The sequence below is a fragment of the Chelonus insularis genome, unplaced genomic scaffold (assembly GCF_013357705.1).
Source record: "Chelonus insularis isolate UGA/USDA-ARS -01 unplaced genomic scaffold, ASM1335770v1 contig_17_pilon, whole genome shotgun sequence".
Taxonomy (NCBI): Eukaryota; Metazoa; Arthropoda; class Insecta; order Hymenoptera; family Braconidae; genus Chelonus; species Chelonus insularis.
Genome location: NW_023276415.1, coordinates 745,475 through 768,793, shown reverse-complemented (window position 1 = coordinate 768,793; position 23,319 = coordinate 745,475). Strand labels below are relative to the sequence as shown.

General features: G+C 34.7%; 1 protein-coding gene across 9 annotated transcripts in view; it reads left to right on the top strand.

The window, feature by feature from the left end:
• Positions 1–22,262, top strand: part of LOC118064357 (patj homolog) — a 349,897-nt gene extending 327,635 nt beyond the window's left edge. For 6 of the 9 annotated variants that reach the window (XM_035078870.1, XM_035078873.1, XM_035078871.1 and 3 more), the window contains 2 exons: positions 10,538–10,777; positions 20,284–22,262. In XM_035078870.1, the coding sequence (XP_034934761.1) occupies positions 10,538–10,777; positions 20,284–20,607 (564 nt within the window). In that variant the 3' untranslated portion in view covers positions 20,608–22,262. Of the gene's footprint in view, positions 1–10,537; positions 10,778–20,283 lie in introns of those variants that run through there. The other 3 variants (XR_004690049.1, XR_004690048.1, XM_035078876.1) reach the window with 2 other exon arrangements.
• The last annotated feature ends 1,057 nt before the right edge of the window (positions 22,263–23,319 follow it).

The following is a 23,319-nucleotide window of genomic DNA, read 5'->3' as shown; positions in this document are numbered from 1 at the left end:
TCCTGACTCTCAGAATGTTAATATTGCTACAAATGCCGTGGTTCCTGAAGACCTGATCGAGGACCTGTTTGCGAAGGAGTTCTCTTCTTTAACATATTGCTTGCAGAAATCAAGATCTCTCTGATAAGCTTTCCGCTATGGTTTGTGACGTCCAGGCTACATCTTCATCATTAACAAAAGAAAAAATTGATGTCCAATATATTTTCATAATCTAACTGACGGACTAAATAGAATACTCTAGTAAAAAAGCTCATTACTTGTGCAAAAGATAATTCAATTCTGTTAAAGAGGTTATTCAAACTTTCAAAGATAGGCTTCACAATCTTAATGCTAAAGTTGTCTTCATTGATAAACAACAAACTCCGACTCTGCGGTACCTAGTCACACTGATGATGTAGTCGCTTTTTACCTGCAACTTATAGTAAATAAGAAAGCTAGAAGAAATAATGTAAAAGTCTTTGGATTACATAGAGAAGTTACTGGCACTATTTCAGATCCTCGTCCCCTCAAGCTATATTATATCGACTGTAACCTAGTGTTGTCTTTGATACAAAAGTTCAAAGCTAAGAAATTGAAAAACCCAGCTAGATTCGATATTAAATTCTCCGGATCGTACCATATGGGAACAAAAACAATTTCGTAACCTGACAATCGAAGTCCAGATCAAGAGATACGGTAGTGCCTTTATGCGCCATGCATAAATCACCGTCATCATTCTCTTACATCACGACGAGGTACTACCGTGTCTCTATACAAGTTATAAGATGATTTTCCAGATTATAATTTTTAAATTTAAGGTTTTTTTCTTATTATAACATAATCATCAGCTGAAATTAAGAATTTTCACGAAAAGCGATAGTTGGCTTCCGATTAAACATACTATGTAGTACCATCATTGCTTCATTCATAATATACGAAATTGAGAAAATTTCATTGTGCAAAAATTGGGTAAAATAAGAGTTTAATCATGGAGCAATCATATGTTTTTTTTTTTTATCAAGTTAGTCATCAGAGTTTTTGATTGCTATAAAGTTTCCTTATTTACGGATTATAAAATCGGTAATAAGTAAATCTAGCTCAAGCGCGAATATGCAAAAAATAAGAGCATTTTCTAAAAGGACTTTCAACTTCCCAGTGGGAAGTTTTAGTAATGGGTCCGATTTTGCGAATCCCGAATTTTGACATATCTCCACGTTTTAAGGTCCCCAGAGTCGAATACGATCGTTTTCCAGTGGACGTCTGTGTGTGCGGATGCGCGTATGTATGCATGTGCGTTCGGAATTATTTTTCGCCTCGATTATCTCGAGAACAAAAAATTATATCGATGTGGGACCAATTGCATTCGACGCGTAATTATGTAACTTAGAATTGATTAGATTTTCAACAAAATCGGTCTAGCCATTTTTTTTACAGAACCGATAAACTAGCAAAAATAGAAAATGACATGAATTTCCCAATTTATGAATTATACCATTTTTTAGACAAAATTTCTTGTATTTTTTGTATGAAAATATGGTGACAATATTTCATCAAAAAAAAAAAATTTTAAACAACAAAATCAGCAATGAAAGAATTTTAAACTCGTGTCAGGATTAAGAAAACAGCATTAAAGACGCTATAATAGTTAATAATAATTGTCAATAATATGGAATTGTGTTCATAACAATTGAACATTGTTACTAACAAATGATTATTAATCATGATAAAATTTAAATAACGAATTTTAAATTCGTATAAATAATAAAAATAGAAATCTATGCAATATATTCGAATTCTTCCAACGCGTAATTTTTTCTTCTACTAAAAAAAGTGACCAACCGTAAGACATAAATGGAAACATACTTTATCCGTTTATAACAATGAAATTTGTTGTAAATAATGACAAAAAGGATCTATGAGATGTATTTGAATTTTTCTAACGCACGATTTTTTCTTTTATTGAAATGAAGTAACTAACCATATCAAATGAATAAAAACAGACTCATTTCGTTTATAACAATTCCATTTATTATAAAGAATGGAAACGGGTTCTATCCGAATTGTTTTTTCATTTTTTCCACTCCGAAGTTGGTCGTGTAGACCTTTCCCGTCGCACCCAGACCACTGCAGAGCACTGATATTTTTTCTATAACACTTTTATATTGCTGTAGTTGAACTATTACTTCCAAGTTTTATATTTTTTTTTTTCTTCAATCTTTTCTTCAAAAGAATGGAAACGGGTTCTATTCAACATTTTTATGTTGCTGTAGTTGAACTATTACTTCCACGTTTTATATTTTTTAATAGTAATATTTAAATAGTAAGTTTTAAATTGTTATAAACAATAAAAAAAGGGACCCTTTCTATATACATGAGTACTTTTAACGCATAATTTTTTCGTTTACTGAAAAAATGTTGCATTTCATTATCATTTTATTATCAGTGCAGAGCACTGATATTTTTTTTTAATATTCCTCTTTATTTAATATGTACCAAGGATTAGAAAATTTCATCAAAAACAGCCCCCTTCTTCTGGGCGGTACAATAATGTGCGCCGAGCACAAATAAAGACAATGATGAAATTACAAACGATCCTAAAATCATCAAACGCTAATTATTTGAATCTGAGTATCAACAATATTTGAAATGAATTATCTTCTTCGGTTTTTTTTTTTAAATTTAGAACGTTCAATGACACAATGAACATAACAGAAAAAAACTTATCGTGACTGTTATCTATCAATTGGCTTAGATATTTTCAATATTGTCAAAATTTTGTGCCTCAATAAAAACTTAACACAATCACAATCACGTTATAATACGGAAAAATATACATTTGTTACCAAAATCTCACAAGGCAGACTCGCGAGGTGGTCACCGTCGATTTAGCTGAGTTTTCTATATAATAATCTACGTCAAAAATGATAAACCACGTATTTTTTTGGCGGAAAAACGTTTTGAAGGGGTAAAAATTATCCCCAAAGTTGACACCCTATGAAGGCGATTTCTAATTTTTACATATTTCTAATAGAATTGTTTCAAAACGAACTTATAACACTACTACCACTATCTCCAGAGATTTTATGAATTGTTAATAGTAATATTTTTTTAAAAATAAATATGTTTTTGAGTCTTTTATAAATAGAAATTTGTGTATAAATTTTTTTTTCCGTATAGTAGGTGAATTAAATGTTAAGTTAATTATCTAAAGATATTAGCGAAAGAAAAAATCGAACAAGATGCTATTGCCGGAACGGTTTATGAAAAGCCTGTTTTCGAGAACGACATTTTCTGAGACCGCCCTTAGAAAAACATTTTACTGAATGTACGATTCCGGCAATGTCGAGAAACTGTAAGAGAAATAAGGTTTAGAGGCTATGCAAAAAAATTACTACACTTCATAGAATTAAAAAGAAAAACTTAAAATACATTGTCTAAATACAGTGTTTTTCTTAGCAAGAGTAAAATAAAATTTAAAATTACGAGATACGTGTCTTTGCAATTTTCTAAATGAAGTCAAAATCGATACCAAAAAAAACTATTCCTTTTTTTCTCAGATTCGTATCGATTAGTTATCGAACCAGTCCCAAGATGGCTGCTGAAGCTCTTGTCAGCTGGCAATTCAAACTTGAACATTAATGAATTCTCAACAGTCACAATAATCATGGAATAAAATACGTCGTAATTAGAGACTGGATAGTTTATGATTAGTCACAATATTATTTTTTGTTATCTTCATGTGAGCAAACATAGATATAATTCTTATCACAGTCACTGATAAAGTACTTTCAGGAAAATTATTTCTATAATCGTAATATACGGATTATTCAATGCTAACATTTTGAACGAATGTGACATATTTTGATCATTTAAAAAATTGTAACATTATTTATTCGCATTTATCTTCAATACCGTAGTGAATGGATATTTTTGCATCTTGCATCCATTCTAATTTTGATGAATAGTCATTATTTTATATGTGTATAAAATCGTGTGCTCGAAACAGAAAAATGATTATCTTTTATTCTAAAAATTGTGTAACACTCAATAGTTGAAAATGAAAGTTAACTTCCTTAATGTTATTCGGTTACTTTTAACAACATTTTAAATTATAAAAATTATGGAGACATCTGTAAATGATGCTGAAATACAATTAAAGAATCACTTTGAACAAATATTATTGAATGCGATGAATGGTAATACTGATATCGAAATAATGGAGGAGAATTCATTACATTCTGAAGAACCATATAAGGATTGGGAATCAGAAATTATAGAAGACGAAGAATATGCATCTGCCATCTAGGAACTAAAAATGTCTGATGGAGCATGTACTACTGATAAAGAGAGCTTAAGTCATGATTATAAATCACGAACAGTTGAGCATTCACAAAGTGGTAAGAAAAAGAATTTAAGTATCTATAGTGTTGAGCAAAACTTCAATAAAGTACAGTCTACTCGACAATTAAAACGCTGGGCACATCAATTGAACCAAGGTAACACGTACAAAGAAAAAATAGCTCATATTTACAGAATAGGAGCTCTTCTTCCTAGGATCCAAAACTTTTCTCGAACATGAATGAGAGTCACTTGAGTTCCTTCATGGAGCGTTCGTCGATGAGCTTGATCAATAACGATCTGTCAAAAGTAGGATTTTCCTGGGAGTATAATCGGATGAATATCATCTTCTTCGAGCTCAGAGTTTGTTAGGCGACCACCAACACGAAGTATACTCCTTGATCAGCAAAAGCTGCGAGCGTAGAGACAAAATGCGATGATGGTAATTGAAGCCTATCTCGCAGAGCTTTCAATTCAAATGGAAAGTGAAGTCGTTGTGTGATCTTTACCCAGATGAGCTGAGCATCGAGTTGTTCTTGTGGAGCTATAGGATTTTGAGCTAACGAGCAGGTGAGTTTTCCTCTGAGCAAGGCGACGAAGCGTAAACAAAGAGCAGTAATGCGTGAGAGCTTGTAGAGCGATGAATATCTCGATAGAAGGTACCACAATGGATGATCTTCTTCAGATGGAGCTTTAGCTGCGTGCAATAAGATGCCTGATCTTTCTTCTTTGTGAGCAAGAGCTGAAGGTTTGAACTGTTGAGCTGGCCAAGAAGAAAATGAGCCTTTAAGCCACTCAGGTCCTTTCTATCAGTTGAAGTAGAACTCGTACAGCAAGAAATGGAGCTGTTCTGGCACCATAGATAACCGTGTTGAGCTGATATGGAACTATATTGTTATGTTCATCGAGCCGAAGAATCCTCTGGAGATCCCAATCTGCTGGATGAACTTTTATCTGTCGAAACATCTTCGTTATATCAGAGCTAAAGATTATTTTGTGTCGTCTCATCCATAACAAGACGTCGAAGATGTCGACTTGGAGCTTGGTACCAGTATGAAGACCATCATTGAGCGAGAAACTAGAGCTTGTCTGAGCTGATCCATTGAAGACGACTCTCAACTTTGTAGTAAGACTCTGCTCACGTAGAACTCCATGATGAGGCAAATAAAAATGAGGCAGACCATTGGGTTGCACCGATGACACCTCTACCGAGACCCTGAACCCTCCTGATACCGAAGTATCATGTGCCAATGTCATCTCATTTGAGCAATCACCAGATACAATACCTGGACTTCCCCTTGAACTTGATTGAACTTCTGGAGCACGCCTCATATGTCCTAGAGCTTGATATTCGTTCATAAATTGCGTGTAGAGCTGATTGAGCTCAGAGTTATTTGAGGGTTTTGGATTCTCCAAGAGCTGGTGGTGATGGAACTAATGGAAGTCTCACAACATATCTTCCGGTTGTATGCTTTAAGTGAGTTTCGATGAAATGAGCTTCACAGTGGTCTTCATCTAGAGTGAGCTTAGAAGAATGAGCTTGGGCTGTCTCTTCTTGAACCCAAAACTTAGATAGTAGTTCATGAAGATCGTGATCCTGTTTCACGTGAAGAGCTAGACTTGCTAGGGATGATGAGCTTGACTTAGTTGCACCGAAGACAATCCAACCAAAAATAGTCTTGAGAGCTATGGGATCTGAGGTGTGACCTCGTCTGAGCTCCGAGCGAATGATTTGAGCTAATGGTATAGAGCCCAGAGAGACATCAATGTTACCTCGCGTTCTATACTGAGGATCTGCGAGCTGTAGGCCTTTGAGATGAGACCACGATGAGCTGTCAATATTGTAGGTAGGAGAGAATGTTGTTATCCTGCTGAGCACGTGAACAGGAACTTGTATTTGGTCGTCTGAGAAGAAAGATTTAAGCGTGATGATGCTTAGACCCCGTGTACGACCAGCAGCAGCGTTGCAAATACCAGTGAGCAGGATTAATAATCGTTGTTTTGGGAGCTGGAGTTGACGAGCTAACTTATTTGTTTTGAAAGAGAACTCTGATCCTAAATCCAACAAAATTCTTACTGGTTGACGAGCCAAAACAGGAACAATTAGGTGAGCTTGAGCTGTTGCAAGTAAAGCTGTTGAATAGACAGACAATTCTCGAACTTGTTTAAGCGCTGGAGGATCACAAGAACTAGTAGAACAAGATAGAGCTACTGAAGAGCTTATCGGAAGACCAAAGGTCGAGCTTAGAGATGATTCTGGAACTGGAGCTGAACTGGAGCGTAAATCAGGAGCTGGTGGAGAGCTGAGCGTTGAGTTGAGCTGGTGAACTGAGCTGGAGCACGAATCAAGAGCTGGTAGAAAGCTTAGCGGTGAGCTGAGCTGCTGAGCTAACAACAAAAGAAACAAGAATTAATTCTAGAGCATGACTGTCAAGTTTAATTGGAGCTCATCCTGTGGAGCCAACCTGTTGTGGTTAGCGGCTGTTGAGCTGGAGCTGGATCGGATGCGCTCGAGCTGGTTGGAGCTGCAGAAGCCGGAGCCGAGCTGATTTGAGTGGCCTCGCCTTGATGTATTGTGGTATGATGCTTCATACCACAATGACGACAACGCTTCTCGCTTTGGCAAGCCTTGACATTGTGTCTGCCAAGGCAATTGCTGCAAAGCCGATACTACATTGCGAGCTTGAGCCTGTTAGGTGGAGAGAGCTTCCTGTAGTCTAGACAGCTGGCGATGAAGTGATTAGTACTGCCACAATAATCACAGACGTAAAGCCACAATGAAGCCACACGTTGAGCTTGATCTGATGAAGCTTGAGATGCAGGAGCTGGAGATTGAGCTTGAGCAGTGGCAGCATATGACCGAGCTGTTGGTTTTTTACGTTGAGCAGAGCTGGCCGTCGATGGCGACTTGAGCTTTGTTGGTTTCTCCGAAGTGAGCTCGATACTTTCAAGAGAAATGGCTTCAGAAGTCAAGAACTCCTGAAGTAAGCTGAGCGATGGATAGGCGGTGTTAGAGCCGAGCGTTTGCTCCCATTCTCTCCTGATGGAAGGATCGAGCTGACGAACTAAGTGATAGACAAGTGGCATGTCCCACTTGTCAACTTCGGCATCTAGAGCTTTTAACGAATCGAGAGCTTCTCGAACCCCATTGAGCAAGTCGTGGAGACCCTTCGATGTTGGTTCTACCACTGAGCTATTGCCGAAGAGCTTATAGAGCTGAGTTAAGATCAAGAGCCTTTTGTTCTCGTAGCGAGACGTAAGCAGGTTCCACGCGATGGCGTAGTTGTCATTAGTGGTCCTCAAGTTTTGAAGAAGCCGAGCTGCATCACCCTGAATTGCACCTTTCAATGGCGTCATTTTATGAACGTCGTTGAGCTCAGTGTTGTTGCCAACTATGGCCTGGAACAAGTCCTCAAACTCCTTCCAATCCTAGTATTTTCCACTGAAGGGTTTGATCTTAATTTTTTTAAAGAAATAAGCACCAGGTGAGCTAGTTGCACGGGCTTCAGGCGAGCATGATGGTTGAGCTGAGCGAAGAGAGCTGATGAGGTTGGTCAGGATTGACCGAGCTTCGTCATAGACCTCTAACGTTACAAGTTACCTTCTTCTTCTTGTACAAGGAGCTAAGATAGAGTTGAGAGAATTTCGTAGCGAGGTTATTGTTTAATTGACTAAACAACTGCCACGTCTCCTCAAGAACAGAGAGCTTGGATTTGAGCTGGGAGAGAGAGAGCTTGTTAGCATCTTCTGAGCGACAAACATCAAGAGCTCTGAGAAGAAATTCCTTTTTCTTATCTTGAAGAGCTAGTTGAGCTGTGGAGTGAAGCTCGACGTCGGCCTCGAGCATCGATACGTTGGTCATTATTGATGACGAGCTTAGAATCTTCTAGCACCGCACAAAAACTCACTTTTCTGTTCACTAGCACCAACGACCCACACAAAAAATGTAAATAAGTTTACTGTGTTTATGTAAAGTCCTAAAGTTAGTCACTTCTAAGAACCACACTGAACTAAACTCACGACCAATGAGTGTGAGCGAAAGAGCTTCTAAAGTTAATGAGCGCGAGCGAAAGAGCGATACTTCGTTCGAGCACGAGAGTGCAAGAACAAAAAAATATCTTTTTCACGAGCACTTTTCACTTCACTACTGACCAAAATCCGGCTCGAACGACCAATGTTTTTATTGTAAATGAATTGCCTAAGATAGTTTACTTTTTAGTTAATGTTTTTTAAGCTAAAAATAATAATAGCGGATGAGCTACGCCGTAGGATGTGGTCAGGAGAGCTGCACATACACAAAAGACACTTTTCTTGAGCTTTATGATTGTTTTATTATGAAAAATGAATGATTTATCACGTTAACAATAGCTTATTAACAACGTTAGAGCTTCTGAACTTAATTGAGCCTGAATAGAATCTATCAAGAGCTTGAAATAGTTAGTTAAAAAAGGAAGAGACCATGCGAAGGGACTTGTGCGCGCCTGAAGCAAGGGACTTTTAATCATGTCACATTCGACTAAATAAATACGTAAGGTTTGATGCATCAGTCACTTGTTAGAAAAGTAAGATCGAGATCAGATCATCGTAGAACATCTCTTGAAATCAGAAGTCTTGTTTGTCTCAAATATTGCATTGATAATAATTCAAAATTAGTAAATTTTTGTATGAAGTTAATTTGATGTCAAGTTATTTCCAATAAATATTTAAATTAAATTTGCGAGTAGAAGTGAATAATTGCTCTGACTGGAGCATCGACAAAGGATCGAATAATTGTAATTCATCTCGACCAGAGTGAAAGAAACTATCTGTTGGTAACGTTTAAATTGTTGTTATAATTTTTCAATAATTCTCATTCAATAAAATTTCGTTATAGTTTTTATATAAATCACACATTTCTACTTTCTCTATCGAAGATCCCCTCATCCCTGTTCATTGGTCGAAAGGCTAGGACTAAAAAAAGGAACTTAAAGTCTCTAAGGTTGAGCATATGGTTTACATATTGACACTCTTAAACAGCAAAATTACATAACATTAAATTACAATCACTGACCCATAATCAACGCTCGTCTCGACAATACATAAGTCTTTTTCGTTATTTATGGTTTAAAAGTAGTGGGAAAGAAAGGAATATTTTTTTTTGGCATCGATTTTGACTTCATTCAAAAAATTGCAAAGACATATATCTTGCAATTTTTTGTGCTCTTTCGATTGAAATTGGTCCTATTGAAAAATAGTTGATAGTTTTGGAGTTATCGTTTTTTTGTTATTTTTCATAAAAAAAATGTATGTCTGTAAGTTCTATAAATATGTAAATAGAGATATTTTTTATCATTATCTATGTTGTTTTCAATGTATAAGTTCGTTTTGAAACAATTCTATTAAAAATATGTAAAAATTAAAAATCGCCTTTATAGGATGTCAATTTTGGGGGTGATTTTTACCCTTTTAAAACGTTTTTCCGTCAAAAAAATACGTAGTTCATTATTTCTGACGTAGATTATTATACAGAAAACTCAGCTAAATCGACGATGACCACCTCGCGAGGTTTTCTTGTCAGATGCCGGTCATTTCTCATCATGTAGAATGAGCATGAGGGCTCTGCAAGAATGAATGCTGTCTCTTCATGCTATATACCATAAACAATTAAAAATACTCAACGTGTCTAGATCACAGATTTCTCAGAATTTCTGTTAGACTTGTCTACGTTAAATAGTTAATTTTAAACAGCAAAAAGGTTTGAAATCGAATAAAGTGCTATGTCTTCTAGAATAATAATTCATATTTCTTTTAATTTAGATGAATAGTCTATGATAATACATTTTTAATTTCCTTTAAATGATTAAAAAAGTAGTTTTGTTGTTGGAAATTTAAAATAAATTTTTTTTTTTGCAATTAATTTCAACTTCATTAAAAAAATTTAGTTTAAAAAATGTCATATAATTTGGCCAGATTTTTGTAATGTTCTCTATTATTAAAAAATTATTGAACACGATTGTCCAAAATAGGGCCCATGTTTTTAAAAAATCAAGTGACTTGACATGTGATTTTTTTGTATTTTGATCTGAGTGCATCTTTGAATGCATTGTAAAATTGACCGAAAAATTACAATAACTTGACAGAGCATTCGCTGTTATTCGTTTACTCATTTTTATTAAGTTCCAAATGCAAAACATTTGCCAATTTACTGTAGAATTTATTTTTTTGTCTTACTTTTTTGCAGAACATTTCACACGACCTATCTGTACAGTCGATGAATGTCATGGATAAATTAGTGAAAGCTAAATCAGATGAGTCATTAGCATCTACCAACATGTCAGATAGCATGAATGATGTTACAATGAAAGCGAAATCGCGATCTCTTGAGCCCCTCACAAACTTCGCGATGTGGAGTACGGAATATCAGGAAATCAAATTGAAGAAAGGAGAGAGAGGACTAGGATTTTCTATTCTGGATTATCAGGTAAAAATTTAATATTACTAATATTACTCATCATAAAATGTCAATGAATCTGATTTCACATGGTATGTGTTGTGACGATATTTTTCCACTGGGGTAGGTGTACTGAATATTCACCTTCCTCTAGGACTCTATTTTACCAACTAACATCCTTGGTTCGCCCATAAAAATTATAAACGACGGGCGCCAAGTTATTTTTAATCGCCAGAATAACTAAACTGGCAAAGCTTACACCTAATATCCAAAAATCTTAAACCTAGACCAAACGTACAACTAATCTCAAACTAAAATTCAACCAAACCCTCAAAATTCTCAAAAATCTTAAAACTAGTCACGAAATCTTAAACTAAACTTAAATAAGATGCGGCCGGTAAAAAGGTCCTGACAGGGGATCTCCTGGAGCTCAGTTATGTGGGTTGTGGAGAGAGGGTCAGGGCCGGCAAGGAAATTTATCGGTTGTACCCCATAGAATTTACCAGAATAATAACCAAACATAAGGGAGTTGAAGGTTCTTTTCTACCCAAATTACTTGAGTCTCGATTATCACTTATTTATTAATTTATTTTAAAATTCAAATTCTGGAACATTTTACAAACTCTTCAATCAATTATTTTTTTAATTGTCAATAATTCTCCTTTTATAAATTTTCTAACATATTTAAATCTCAAATTAACAATTCCAATCCCAAATACAATAAATTTTTACTCTATAATTGACTCTAAAACCCGAAGCAAAATCATCATAATTCTTCAAATTAACTATAACCTTCTGAACTGAACTTATTGACTAGACTAAATCACGAGAGCAAACCAAGGGTGGAAGATCGATTATCCTACATTATATTAAACTAAATTTTTAATAAACTACTAAAAATCCCACAACAATTGGACTCAATACGACTTACAGGAGCTGCAGAGGATACTTAGATGACGTAATCTGGTCTCGACTGGTTCCTGGATGAACTGGAACTTCCTCTCTGCACCAGGGATCTCCCTGCGGTCCGCCATGTCTCTATTGTGTTCTATCTTCCTCCTTGACCTGCTCAATCTCTTCAACCTCCAACAATTTTCTTCATGACTCTAGCGTCTCCAACTATAGACTGCTCTTTTCAGACTCCAAAAATCGACTTTTTCCGGCAATCTCCAAATTCTAACTCTCTACTCTCCCGTCTCCAAAATTTTACTTCTTGTCCCTCTTCAATGGTTCGATGTCTTCTCACTTTCCCCCTCCAATAGCATAAGTATTTCTTGATTTGTAAAAGTGTGCCCCCATTAGTAGTCTCCATCACGTGATCTCTCCTAGATTTCGTTGTGGAAGGGCGTCTTAACCTAGGTGCTTTCTTGGAGGCAAAGTTGATCAGGCTTCCCCCACAAGGCCTGCAAACTTATAACTAATTCTTCAACTTAAGTCTAATTGCTTCACAAAATCTCCAAAATGCACCTTCCACACCTCCATCTCTTCCATTGGAGTGCCATGTTACTGGGCCTGATCAGGTGATGATCACTCACAGGGCTAGAACGTCTCATAGCATGAACCATCCAACGGGTGGCACGTTTTGTTTGGCCCTCTACTCCACGTCAGCGATCCACTTCTCCACTTAATGGTTCTCATCTCCACAAATGATTATCTCTTCTCCTCTACCAACTCCTCCTCATCCTATTGAGTCTTTTCCTATTACCAGAGCTACATACGTAATCTTCCAACCTTGCTAATTATCGTGTATACTGATATTTTACATTAACAATCGAAATAAATAATTATTAACAAAAGTATATAATCAAGTAAAATAATCTTTTAAGCACAACGTAAACAATTACTGTAATGACCATTAAAATAGGTCCTGGAAGCTCCAAAAATATAGAGCAACACGTGAAGAATAGCTAGAGCAAACTAACTGGGCTACGCTTAGCCTCCAATGTTAATTAAATTATTTTTTTTAAGCGTCAATGGGACGTTATCCCAAAAATAACGTCACAGTGTATTTACTTCGTAATATTATTAGTGAGTAAGTAATACTGAGCCTGACAAATTACCTACATTTTCAATCTGATAAAGTATCATTCGAGCTAGAAAATCAACAACTAACCCGCTGGGGATATTGACCGAATTTATTTTAGTATCTTGTTATGATCTGAAATCTAATAATATCTCCTACCGTGCGGATTCAACTCGGACAAGTAGTGCAAAAAGTTCAAGTAATTAGCTTATGATTTTCATCTAAATAATATTTACTGCTTTTTATAATACAGAACATAAACTTTATTTGACCTCAAAGGATTTCAACATCTTTTCAACAAAATAGTAAATCATCAACAAGTAAAATTAAGTAGATATTATGATCCTCCTCTTTTAAAACATACAAACAGTCATCATTTTCACTTCTGTTGAAGTATAAGTAGTTCAAATATCCATCAAAACACTTGTACCACGCTCTAGGGCTTTCTCTAAGACCATACAATGCCTTATTCAGTTGTAACATTCTATCAGTTCCATCTTCGAAACCTTGGGGTTGCTGTACACACACTTCAGATTTGACTTGGCTGATTAAAAAAGGGTGTTTTAACATAGATTTGTATTATGATTGAGTTATTATTGCAACAGTATGACAATAAAATTTTTAACGTTTGCATTCTCACAACAGGTGAAAAAAAAATCATCAATCAGCTTGTCTTGCTGAAGTTTCCTTACAACCAATCTTGTTTTATAGACATCATCAGCTTTTATATTATACACCCATTTAAAATCGTATATTTTTTTAACATTCGGTTTTTCGACAAATGTCCAGGTTTTGTTTTTATTTAAACACTCTATTTCTTTATTCATCGCCTCTTTCCATCTTTCAAAACCAGCACTTTTTTTCTAACAAAGTCTTTAACTGAAAAATTTTTCCACGAATTTCTATTTCACAAAATGGAGACTCCAACCGGCGCTTTTCCTTTTGTCCTCCCTAGCTTAACTCAACAACGAAATTATTCACTCAATTCTTGATTTTATCAAACCACTTGCCTGCTACCATGTTAATCAACTTATAATTTTAATTTAAATAATATTTACTGCTTTATATAATACAGAACATAATCTTTATTTGACATAAAAGGATTTCTACATTTCAACTCGACAACAGCTGTGCTCGAACTAAAGTATGCAACACACGTATGCACAAGTGTTTTAAAGTTTGTCAAATATTCAATTCTACTCGTTTTAATTGTAAAGCGGCGGGGCCTCCTAGTGCAGTCCTGTTGCAACTTGTGCATACGTGTGTTGCATATCTTAGATTGAGTGAAAATTGTTGAAAAAAGACGTTTAATTTCCATATTCAATGAAACTTTGCTGTACATAATTTTCATATTAGAAAATAACTTTACCTCCAAAATAAGGGTGAAAGAACCCGAAATCAACATTTGGATTTTTTTCGGTATTGAAAAAAAAAATTTTTTTAAAAAACTGATATAGCCACTTTATACAGCGGAAAAAATCCTACCTGCTTCTGAATTGGCTATAAAAAGTACCTATGAACAAAAAAAATATAAGAGTACAAAGTTCACGAAAAAAATTCAAAAAAAAAAAGATCCTTAAGATATTATATAAAATAAAATTTTCTCAGAATTTTTTCATACGTTGGAAATATTTTTTTTTAAAATGTTAATTAAAAAGGCGCTCAACGCCGTATTCTGTCGGACCGCCCAAAATGCTCGATTTTTAGCGCGCCTTCGCGGCGCTGTACATCTTTACCTGCCCACGATAGACAGGTGCTCCTGCAGACTTTTTTGTAGAGAATTCGATTCAAATTTCAATCAATTACATATGAATATTATAGGCGTGTCTGCCTGTGCTGCTAAGAAAAATGCCTTAAGCTTGAAGCTTAAAGTATTATTTGCTCGCTTTTGAAATGCAAATTTTCATTACCTAAATGCTACAGTAAAACATGTTCTCCAGATTTGAATCAGATGGTACATTAATCTTTTGTTGAGGTACGAAAAAGTATTAAGGCAAATAGAGAGTTCGTGTGATATTGTGTCAAATGCCTACTCGTCATCCGCGGAACAACAAAAACGCTCTAACATTTCTGATATCTTTATTAAATTCTTACAACAGTTTGGAAGAATTGCGCAAATTTTTACAGTTACATTAAATTTCTGAAAATACTCTAAAATTCCGATTAATTTTATTCTTCTCATCTCACACTGTTCATTGATGTAAAAGTCTTTTGTTTAGAGGTTGGGTCTATCAATATTGTAATACATGGGTGACGTCGATGCGAAATGAGTAACATACCTACAGGCTAGACTGTTACTAATATAAAAGAAACAGTATTCTAAGTAATTTTTTTTTTATTAATCGAAATTAATAAGTCAGAAGTATTAATGTTTTCATGTAATTTAAGTGTTTCATCACAAGCCAAAACTCTCATGCGTCTCAATATGATTAACGCTAGATTAGTCACATAATGAAATATCGCAGTACTGGTCACCTCTATACGGCATACGGCAGTCTCTTCAGAAATGTCGTGGAAAAGAAGTGAAAATTGTTCAAAGCAATCGAAGAGATAGGTTGTATTTAAATAATAAAATAAGATAAATTGCGGGAATTTCCTCATAGAGTAACCAGTATAGGGTTTGTAATCTGTTAGTGTATTTCAATTATTTTACATAATTATTCAATATGTATTTTATGAAAAGTTCAAAATGAATAGCTATAGAACTTAAGGATTGAGGTTAATGATTATTACTTAAGTTACATTTTTGTGCTTTCCTAAGATTTCGTTAAAATCGTATGCTTCAAATCGCAAAAAGATTTCGAATAATAGTTAAAGAAATTATCTTTCAGAAATTTTATTTAATTTAGAAAACCCACGTGGCGAAAAGCAATAAAACTTTAAAAAAAGAGTACTTGACGTAAGGAGAGCGTTAGCTTTCCCAAAAAAGGAAGAGACCATGCGAAGGGACTTGTGCGCGCCTGAAGCAAGGGACTTTTAATCATGTCACATTCGACTAAATGAATACGTAAGGTTTGATGCATCAGTCACTTGTTAGAAAAGTAAGATCGAGATCAGATCATCGTAGAACATCTCTTGAAATCAGAAGTCTTGTTTGTCTCAAATATTGCATTGATAATAATTCAAAATTAGTAAATTTTTGTATAAAGTTAATTTGATGTCAAGTTATTTCCAATAAATATTTAAATTAAATTTGCGAGTAGAAGTGAATATTGTGCTGACTAGAGCTTTGACTGAGGATTTTTCTTTAACTTGAGTTGAAGGAATCATCTGTTGGTAACGTTTCAATTGTTATTGTAATTTTTTTATCATTTTAACCCATTAACGCCGAAGAATCGTGTTTTTTTTTTTCTCATTTCCAAGCTAGATTCTTATCATCGAAAAAAAATCATTTGCAAATAAAAAACATGTTCCCTTGTACTTTCGAGTGTCCTCTTTCCGAATCCGGAGTCGAAATTAAGTTTTGTCGATTAGAAAAAAAATATGGCCGTTTTTAAACAAAAAAAACCGAAAAAATCGAAGACATTTTTTTTTCAATATTTTTTTTCTCATTGAAGACGCTCAAGGAGCCCCCCTTTTTCTTCAACCATGAGTGCACAAAATAGTTGTAGTTTAAGAATATATTTTTTTAATTTGTCGACATTGACATTTTCACCCCCAAAATGGCGCTTTTCATCCCTTCAGCAGGAAGACAATTTTCACTCTCGGTGCCCGACAAAAAAAATATTCAAATCTTAACGAAAATTGGAATCCCGGGGTTTTCAAGGTCGCTGATTACGATTCCGCCCTCAAAATTCAATAATTTAAAATGGCGGATCCAATATGGCGGACCCAAATTCAAAAACTTATTTGAATCGGATGAAATGTGGCACTCGGGGGTTTTCGAGGTCGCTAATTACAAATCTGTCCTTAAAATTCGAAAATTCAAAATGGCGGATGCAATATGGCGGACACCTTCCCATTAACGCCCAGTTATTATCTTACGTTTATTGAAGAATTGACAACTTCATATAAATGTAAATAATAATCATTCAATTGAGTCACATTTTATGATCATATATTATATTTTTCATGTGTCGAATGAAATTGACGTTGCAGAGGCTGAGAAATCTCCGATTTTTTTACATTTCATCTTGTTTTTGTTTATACGGGTCATCATTGAATATTATCCCTGATACAAATATATTTATTATCCATAAATATTTCTGTCTGCAAATAATTTTTGTATATGCCTATCACATCTTTTTTCAATTTTTCACGTTTGTGGAGTGTGGATCGTTCACATTGCTAATGATATTTTATTTTCTGTAAAAAATATTAGCTCAGAATTTTTGTGTTCATTTTAGGTCTGCCAATATTCCTCATCTGAGTAATTTGGTTTCTATTTTCGTAGAACTTGTCTTGAGACTAAATCGAACCCACTTATATACCTAAATTTCAGCTCAGTACCTCAACAAAATTTATTCATAAAATATTGTTTTATCATCTTTATTGCTCCTGAGTGAATTCACTTCTTCGATAATTCTTATCTCATCGGCAGCGTGAGCATATTGACAATATTACCATTATGTCTCGAAAACGACCAAGGCAATCTATTCCTTCTCATGTAGAGTTTGAAATGGATACTTCTGACGATAATTGTGACGAGCTCGTCGCGATTCCGAATCCAGACAATTCTGGTTGTTCTAGTGATTCCGATTCTGATTTTGAATCAAACGATCACCTTTCGAGTATCACTTATAAACAAGCATCGGAAAATTACACAGATAATCAATGTAAATTGGAAGGAGATCACCAATATAAGTGGATGGTTGGTGAAAAGAGCTACCCGAATGAGACTGAAGACAAATTATTACTAACTGACGGTGTAAAAAAAAGTATTTAAAAAAGTGAGCCGATACAACTGTTTGAAAAGTTTTTCTGCATGGAAATGAAAACATACATTATTGACTCATGTAAAGAGAATGGGTTTGAATTGCAGTTGGATGATTTGAATACTTTCATTGGCATCATCATTGTAAGCTCGTTCAATAAAAGAAAATCTTAAAGAGACTATTGGTCAACTGATCCCTTCTTATTATGTGAGGTGGTTTCTTCTGCAATGCAACGCGATACATTTGAGAAAATTAAATCAGAATTGAAGTATTCGATGCCTAAAGACAATGATCCCAGTGATAAGGCATGGCGCGTTCGTAAATTACTACAATTATTTCAGAGAAATATTCGTCAGTTTGGCTTGTGGAAGACTGCGTTATCTGTTGACGAAATGATGGCCAAATCATATGCAAGAACATCGCTAAAACAGTTTATCCGGGGAAAACCCATACGATTCGGACTAAAATTTTGGGGTCTCTGCACCGCCGATGGATACCTGTTGAATCTCGATTTATATTGTGGAAAAACCTCATCAATTGGAGATAAATTGGGTAAATGTGCTCTAGGTTCTCGTGTAGTGATGGAATTATTGGATCCATTTCTCAAATCTATCCCTCCTAAGAAGATATCTCAGTTCCATCTTTACTGCGATAATTTTTTTACGAATTTCGATCTCCTAGTACATTTGAAAAATTTAGGTTTACAATGTACAGAAACTATAAGAGAAAATCGAGTCAAAGAAAAAAATGTAATCGACAAAAAGTCTCCACGAGGTTCGTATGTTGTAAAGCATGATCAAAACAGCGGAATAAACTACATAGCTATCGTAGACTCGAAACCAGTTTCGATCGCTTCTACCGCTGCAGGGGTAACTCCTCTACTACCGTCTGAGAGATTTAGCTCGAGTGCACATTCAAAAATTGAGATTCCGTTTCCACAAGCATTTCATCTCTACAATAAATTCATGGGCGGAGTAGACGTGCACGATGGACATTGCAACAACTTGCTTCCTAGTATCCGTTCAAAAAAATGGACATGGGTCGTCTTTATTAGATTTATTCAGGCCGCCATTGTGAATTCAGTCGTGATTTTCAACGCAACTGGAGATAAAACAAAAAAAATTGGTTCATAGCAATTCGCAATTTCGATTGCTAAATATTACTTAGAAAGGGGAAAACTAAAACGGAACAAAGCACACGATACTTTCCGTCACAGCAAACAAGCTCGTTGTTCAATCTGTCCATTAAGAACATATACGTACTGTAAGGACTGTAATGCTTATTTCTGTAGTGCTTGTATGAAAGCGAAACACGTAATCAGGCTTCGGGGATAAGCAAAGGGCGCATTTACAACCAAGCACCCCAAAAAGTGAGAGGGAAGGGGCCTCACTCGAATCAAGCACCCCAAAAAGTGAGAGGCAAGGGGACTCACTCAAATCGAGCACCCCAAAGAAGAAAGGATTTCTACCACGTCCATGTCGTTTTCTCTGGGTAATGCTAAGAGTAGAAAAAGGAATTATAAGTTTATCCGTTGAGTAATGCGGAGTGATGAATTTCTATAAATTTGTCAATTTGTCAATATATAAAGTTGTCAATTCTTCAATAAACGTTAGATAATAACTGGGCGTTAATGGGAAGGTGTCCGCCATATTGCATCCGCCATTTTGAATTTTCGAATTTTAAGGACAGATTTGTAATTAGCGACCTCGAAAACCCCCGAGTGCCACATTTCATCCGATTCAAATAAGTTTTTGAATTTGGGTCCGCCATATTGGATCCGCCATTTTAAATTATTGAATTTTGAGGGCGGAATCGTAATCAGCGACCTTGAAAACCCCGGGATTCCAATTTTCGTTAAGATTTGAATATTTTTTTTGTCGGGCACCGAGAGTGAAAATTGTCTTCCTGCTGAAGGGATGAAAAGCGCCATTTTGGGGGTGAAAATGTCAATGTCGACAAATTAAAAAAATATATTCTTAAACTACAACTATTTTGTGCACTCATGGTTGAAGAAAAAGGGGGGCTCCTTGAGCGTCTTCAATGAGAAAAAAAATATTGAAAAAAAAATGTCTTCGATTTTTTCGGTTTTTTTTGTTTAAAAACGGCCATATTTTTTTTCTAATCGACAAAACTTAATTTCGACTCCGGATTCGGAAAGAGGACACTCGAAAGTACAAGGGAACATGTTTTTTATTTGCAAATGATTTTTTTTCGATGATAAGAATCTAGCTTGAAAATGAGAAAAAAAAACACGATTCTTCGGCGTTAATGGGTTAATTAACAATCTTGTTATAGTTTTTATATAAATCACACATTTTCACTTTCTCTATCGAAAATTCCTTCCTCCTTGTCTATTGATCGAAATTCTAGGACTAAAAAATAGAACTTTAAGTCTCTATGATTAATCATATGACTCACATATTAACGCTTTAAAGAGAGCAAAAATACATAACAAGTTAAATCGTAAATTAAATACAAACGCCTTTAATTTTTAATGATTTTCGCTCACATAAACCTGGAAAAATATTTTGTAAAACATCGCAATAAATGATTGTTATAAACAAAACTTTATCAATTCTTTATTATTATGGTATTGTCATAAGTGAAAAATTAGATGATAATTATTTGTTTTTTTTTAGGATCCTGTTAATCCGAAGAAGACAGTCATCGTCATTCGATCTCTTGTTCCTGGTGGAGTAGCCCAAATTGACGGTCAAATTATTCCAGGTGATCGTCTTATTTCTGTCAATGACGTAATCTTAGAAAATTCAACATTAGATCAAGCTGTGCAAGTACTTAAGAATGCTGCAAAAGGAACAGTTAAAATAGGTGTTGCGAAGCCGTTATCAATTCCAGATAATATAATCAATAATCACAGAATCAATATTAAGAAACAAGCAAACGATAGTTACTCTTATTTAAAGCACAACAATTATCATTATAGAAATTTTGTTTATGATTAATTTCACTATTATATCGTCTGTAAGTCATGCTTATTTACACACTCAATTAATTAAAGAGATAAATAATATAAGAGACTAGTTTCATAATTAAAATGTCAACCGGCCATCAATAGCTGTTCAAGAATTTGATTTGTACAAACAGGTTTAATGACATAAGTTCTTATAATTTTTATAATTATTTAATTAGAATAGTCAATACTCTTCGTGCATTAATTGCAATTAGTCTTTAGAATTAGAGTGAATTTTTGCGTTATTATTTAAAGCCATCAATATAACCAATATCTCAATTAGATGTTTTTTTTCCAATTGAATTGTATGTACCACTTATTAACGTTTTTTCGAATAGAATACATCTGAAACCTTCGACTCTGTGATCATTCATTGAGGATCAACTTGTGCTTGCAAAGCCTCAACACCAGTAAAGCATATCACCATAATTTAGATGTATAATATACGCAGTGATTCTGAAATTTCAGTTGAAATTTATATCCATACAATTAAATAAATATTCGTATTGTTTTTCACTAAACTCGATATCAATAACATTGCCATTGGATCATATTACAATGCACTATAATCAACGGCATAAGTCCTTCGAAATTTTCAATACTTTTTTCGTAAAAATCGTGAAATAAATGGAACTACAAACTACACCTTTAAATTGAAGATGGAATACAATTATAAAAAAATTGAAATCATATTTGGCTTATATATTCTTACATCCTGAATAAAATTGTTGTTATTTAAAAAGCGATATCAGAAAATATCTCGATGATCTGCCAAAAACGTTGATCTTCGTGTACAAAATGTCTGCGAGATGAAAGATAAGTGTAGTGAGAAAAATGAACCGTAATAATGATGATGTAAGCCTGGAATATATACACTATATTGCTGTCCAAAATGACTCATAGTACAAGTTTTTAGGCTGTATGTAAGTAACAGTTTTCTGTGACCACTTAGTACCCAATAAAAATAACAACTCAAGAAATTCCTAAATAAGTACTCGCTTTAACTAGTTGAACTTTAAAAGATATACCAAACCCGTGTGTAAGTTGTGACTCAGATGAATATTTCCCAAAATAATGTCAGACCTTGCTATCAGGTTGTTCTCGATCTGTAAATTACATCATTCTTATCTTACCGCTAAACTAAATGCATCAATTCCATCAAGTTTAGGGATATTTTTCTTATTACTCATATATTTCCAAAGATCATTCTTGATAAGCAGTACCGCCACATGAATTTTCTAAACTTGTTGCGAGAGGTTAATCGCAACCTGTCAGCTGGTCTCGCTCTCATCCCAGCTCGTGCTTAGTCGAGCTCACCCGATCCGCTCGCCCTATTCTAGCTCTCCTTTTAGCGCTCAACTAATTACAGCTCGTCTTCTCCAACCTAGCCAATGATAGTTGTCCTATTATTGTGCTAGGTCTACCGACGCCGGCTACAACGTGTTTGCAGTCATTAACGCTCACGCGACGCTCGAGTACACGTGCTCTGTTATCGCTCTTTCGATTTTCTTATAAAATAATTGTACGAAGCTCTATTCAAGTTCTAAAAAGTTCCTAAAAGCTCTGCTAGGCTCTACTAGTGTTCATAATTTCTTGTTAAAGTTATTAATCATTTATTTTTTATAATAAAACGATCATAAAACTCAAGAAAAGTGTTTTTTGTGTGTGTACCCCTCTCCTGACCACATCCTACGGCGTTGCTCATCTGTTATCGATCTTTCGGCTCTAAATAATTAAATAAAACTAACTAAATTAACAATTTTCGGTTCTCACAAAACAAAACTTCATAATTGTTCCTACACAAAGGTTTAATTCCTTCCACGCGTAAGTAATTCGACATCGTGTGCTTTTTTGATTTTGACGACTGGATTTAGTAACTGCTTAGAAAGTCACTTATAAGTCAACTAGTAGATTCCTGCAACTTTCTAGTGAATAACCCCGTTTCAGAAACCAATTGCTATGTGATTGAGTTAAAGCAAAAATGACATATTCTTAAGAATTAATAATAGAAGAAAATAATTCGAATGCTATCGTGAGACTCAAATTATTCTTCTTTACAACAAATTATATGTTACAAAAAAAAAGTACTTGTAGATTCATTTTACACCCATTTTTCATTTTTTGTGATAAATATTGTAGTTAGAAACGATTTTGTTAACTAAAAAGTAGCTAATAACCTTTGCAACAACTCCTTCTACATGCTCCCAAAATTTGATCACAACCGAATTAACCGTTTCGGAGATTGCCCCAAACAGACAGACAGACACGAGAAATTAACATAGAAGTATAGACTAGCGGATTTCCGCGATTGCGTCCGCGTAATGTATAAATTGAGTTACAGAATAACAGATTGATTGAAGAAAGTTATGAATAGTACGTTCGTAATTCAAATTAGGCAATCTTGGCTACCCATTGCTTAGTTGCGGTATAAAAATAATAGTAATAATTCCGTAGGAATTAATAATGGACGGAAAAAATTTCATCATGAGATTTGAAATCTGCTCCTTCATAACGATTCAATTGATAAAAACAAAAGAAGTCCGTTTCCATCTATATTACATAGACAGCAACTTTGATTTGTTGAAAAAGAAAACATCTTCTTAGTAGACATCTAATTCATTGCGAAGTTACTTCCATAATGTGTGCATGACGAATTTAACTGTCATTAACAGGATGAGTTTGTTTCTATCGATGTAATAAACAA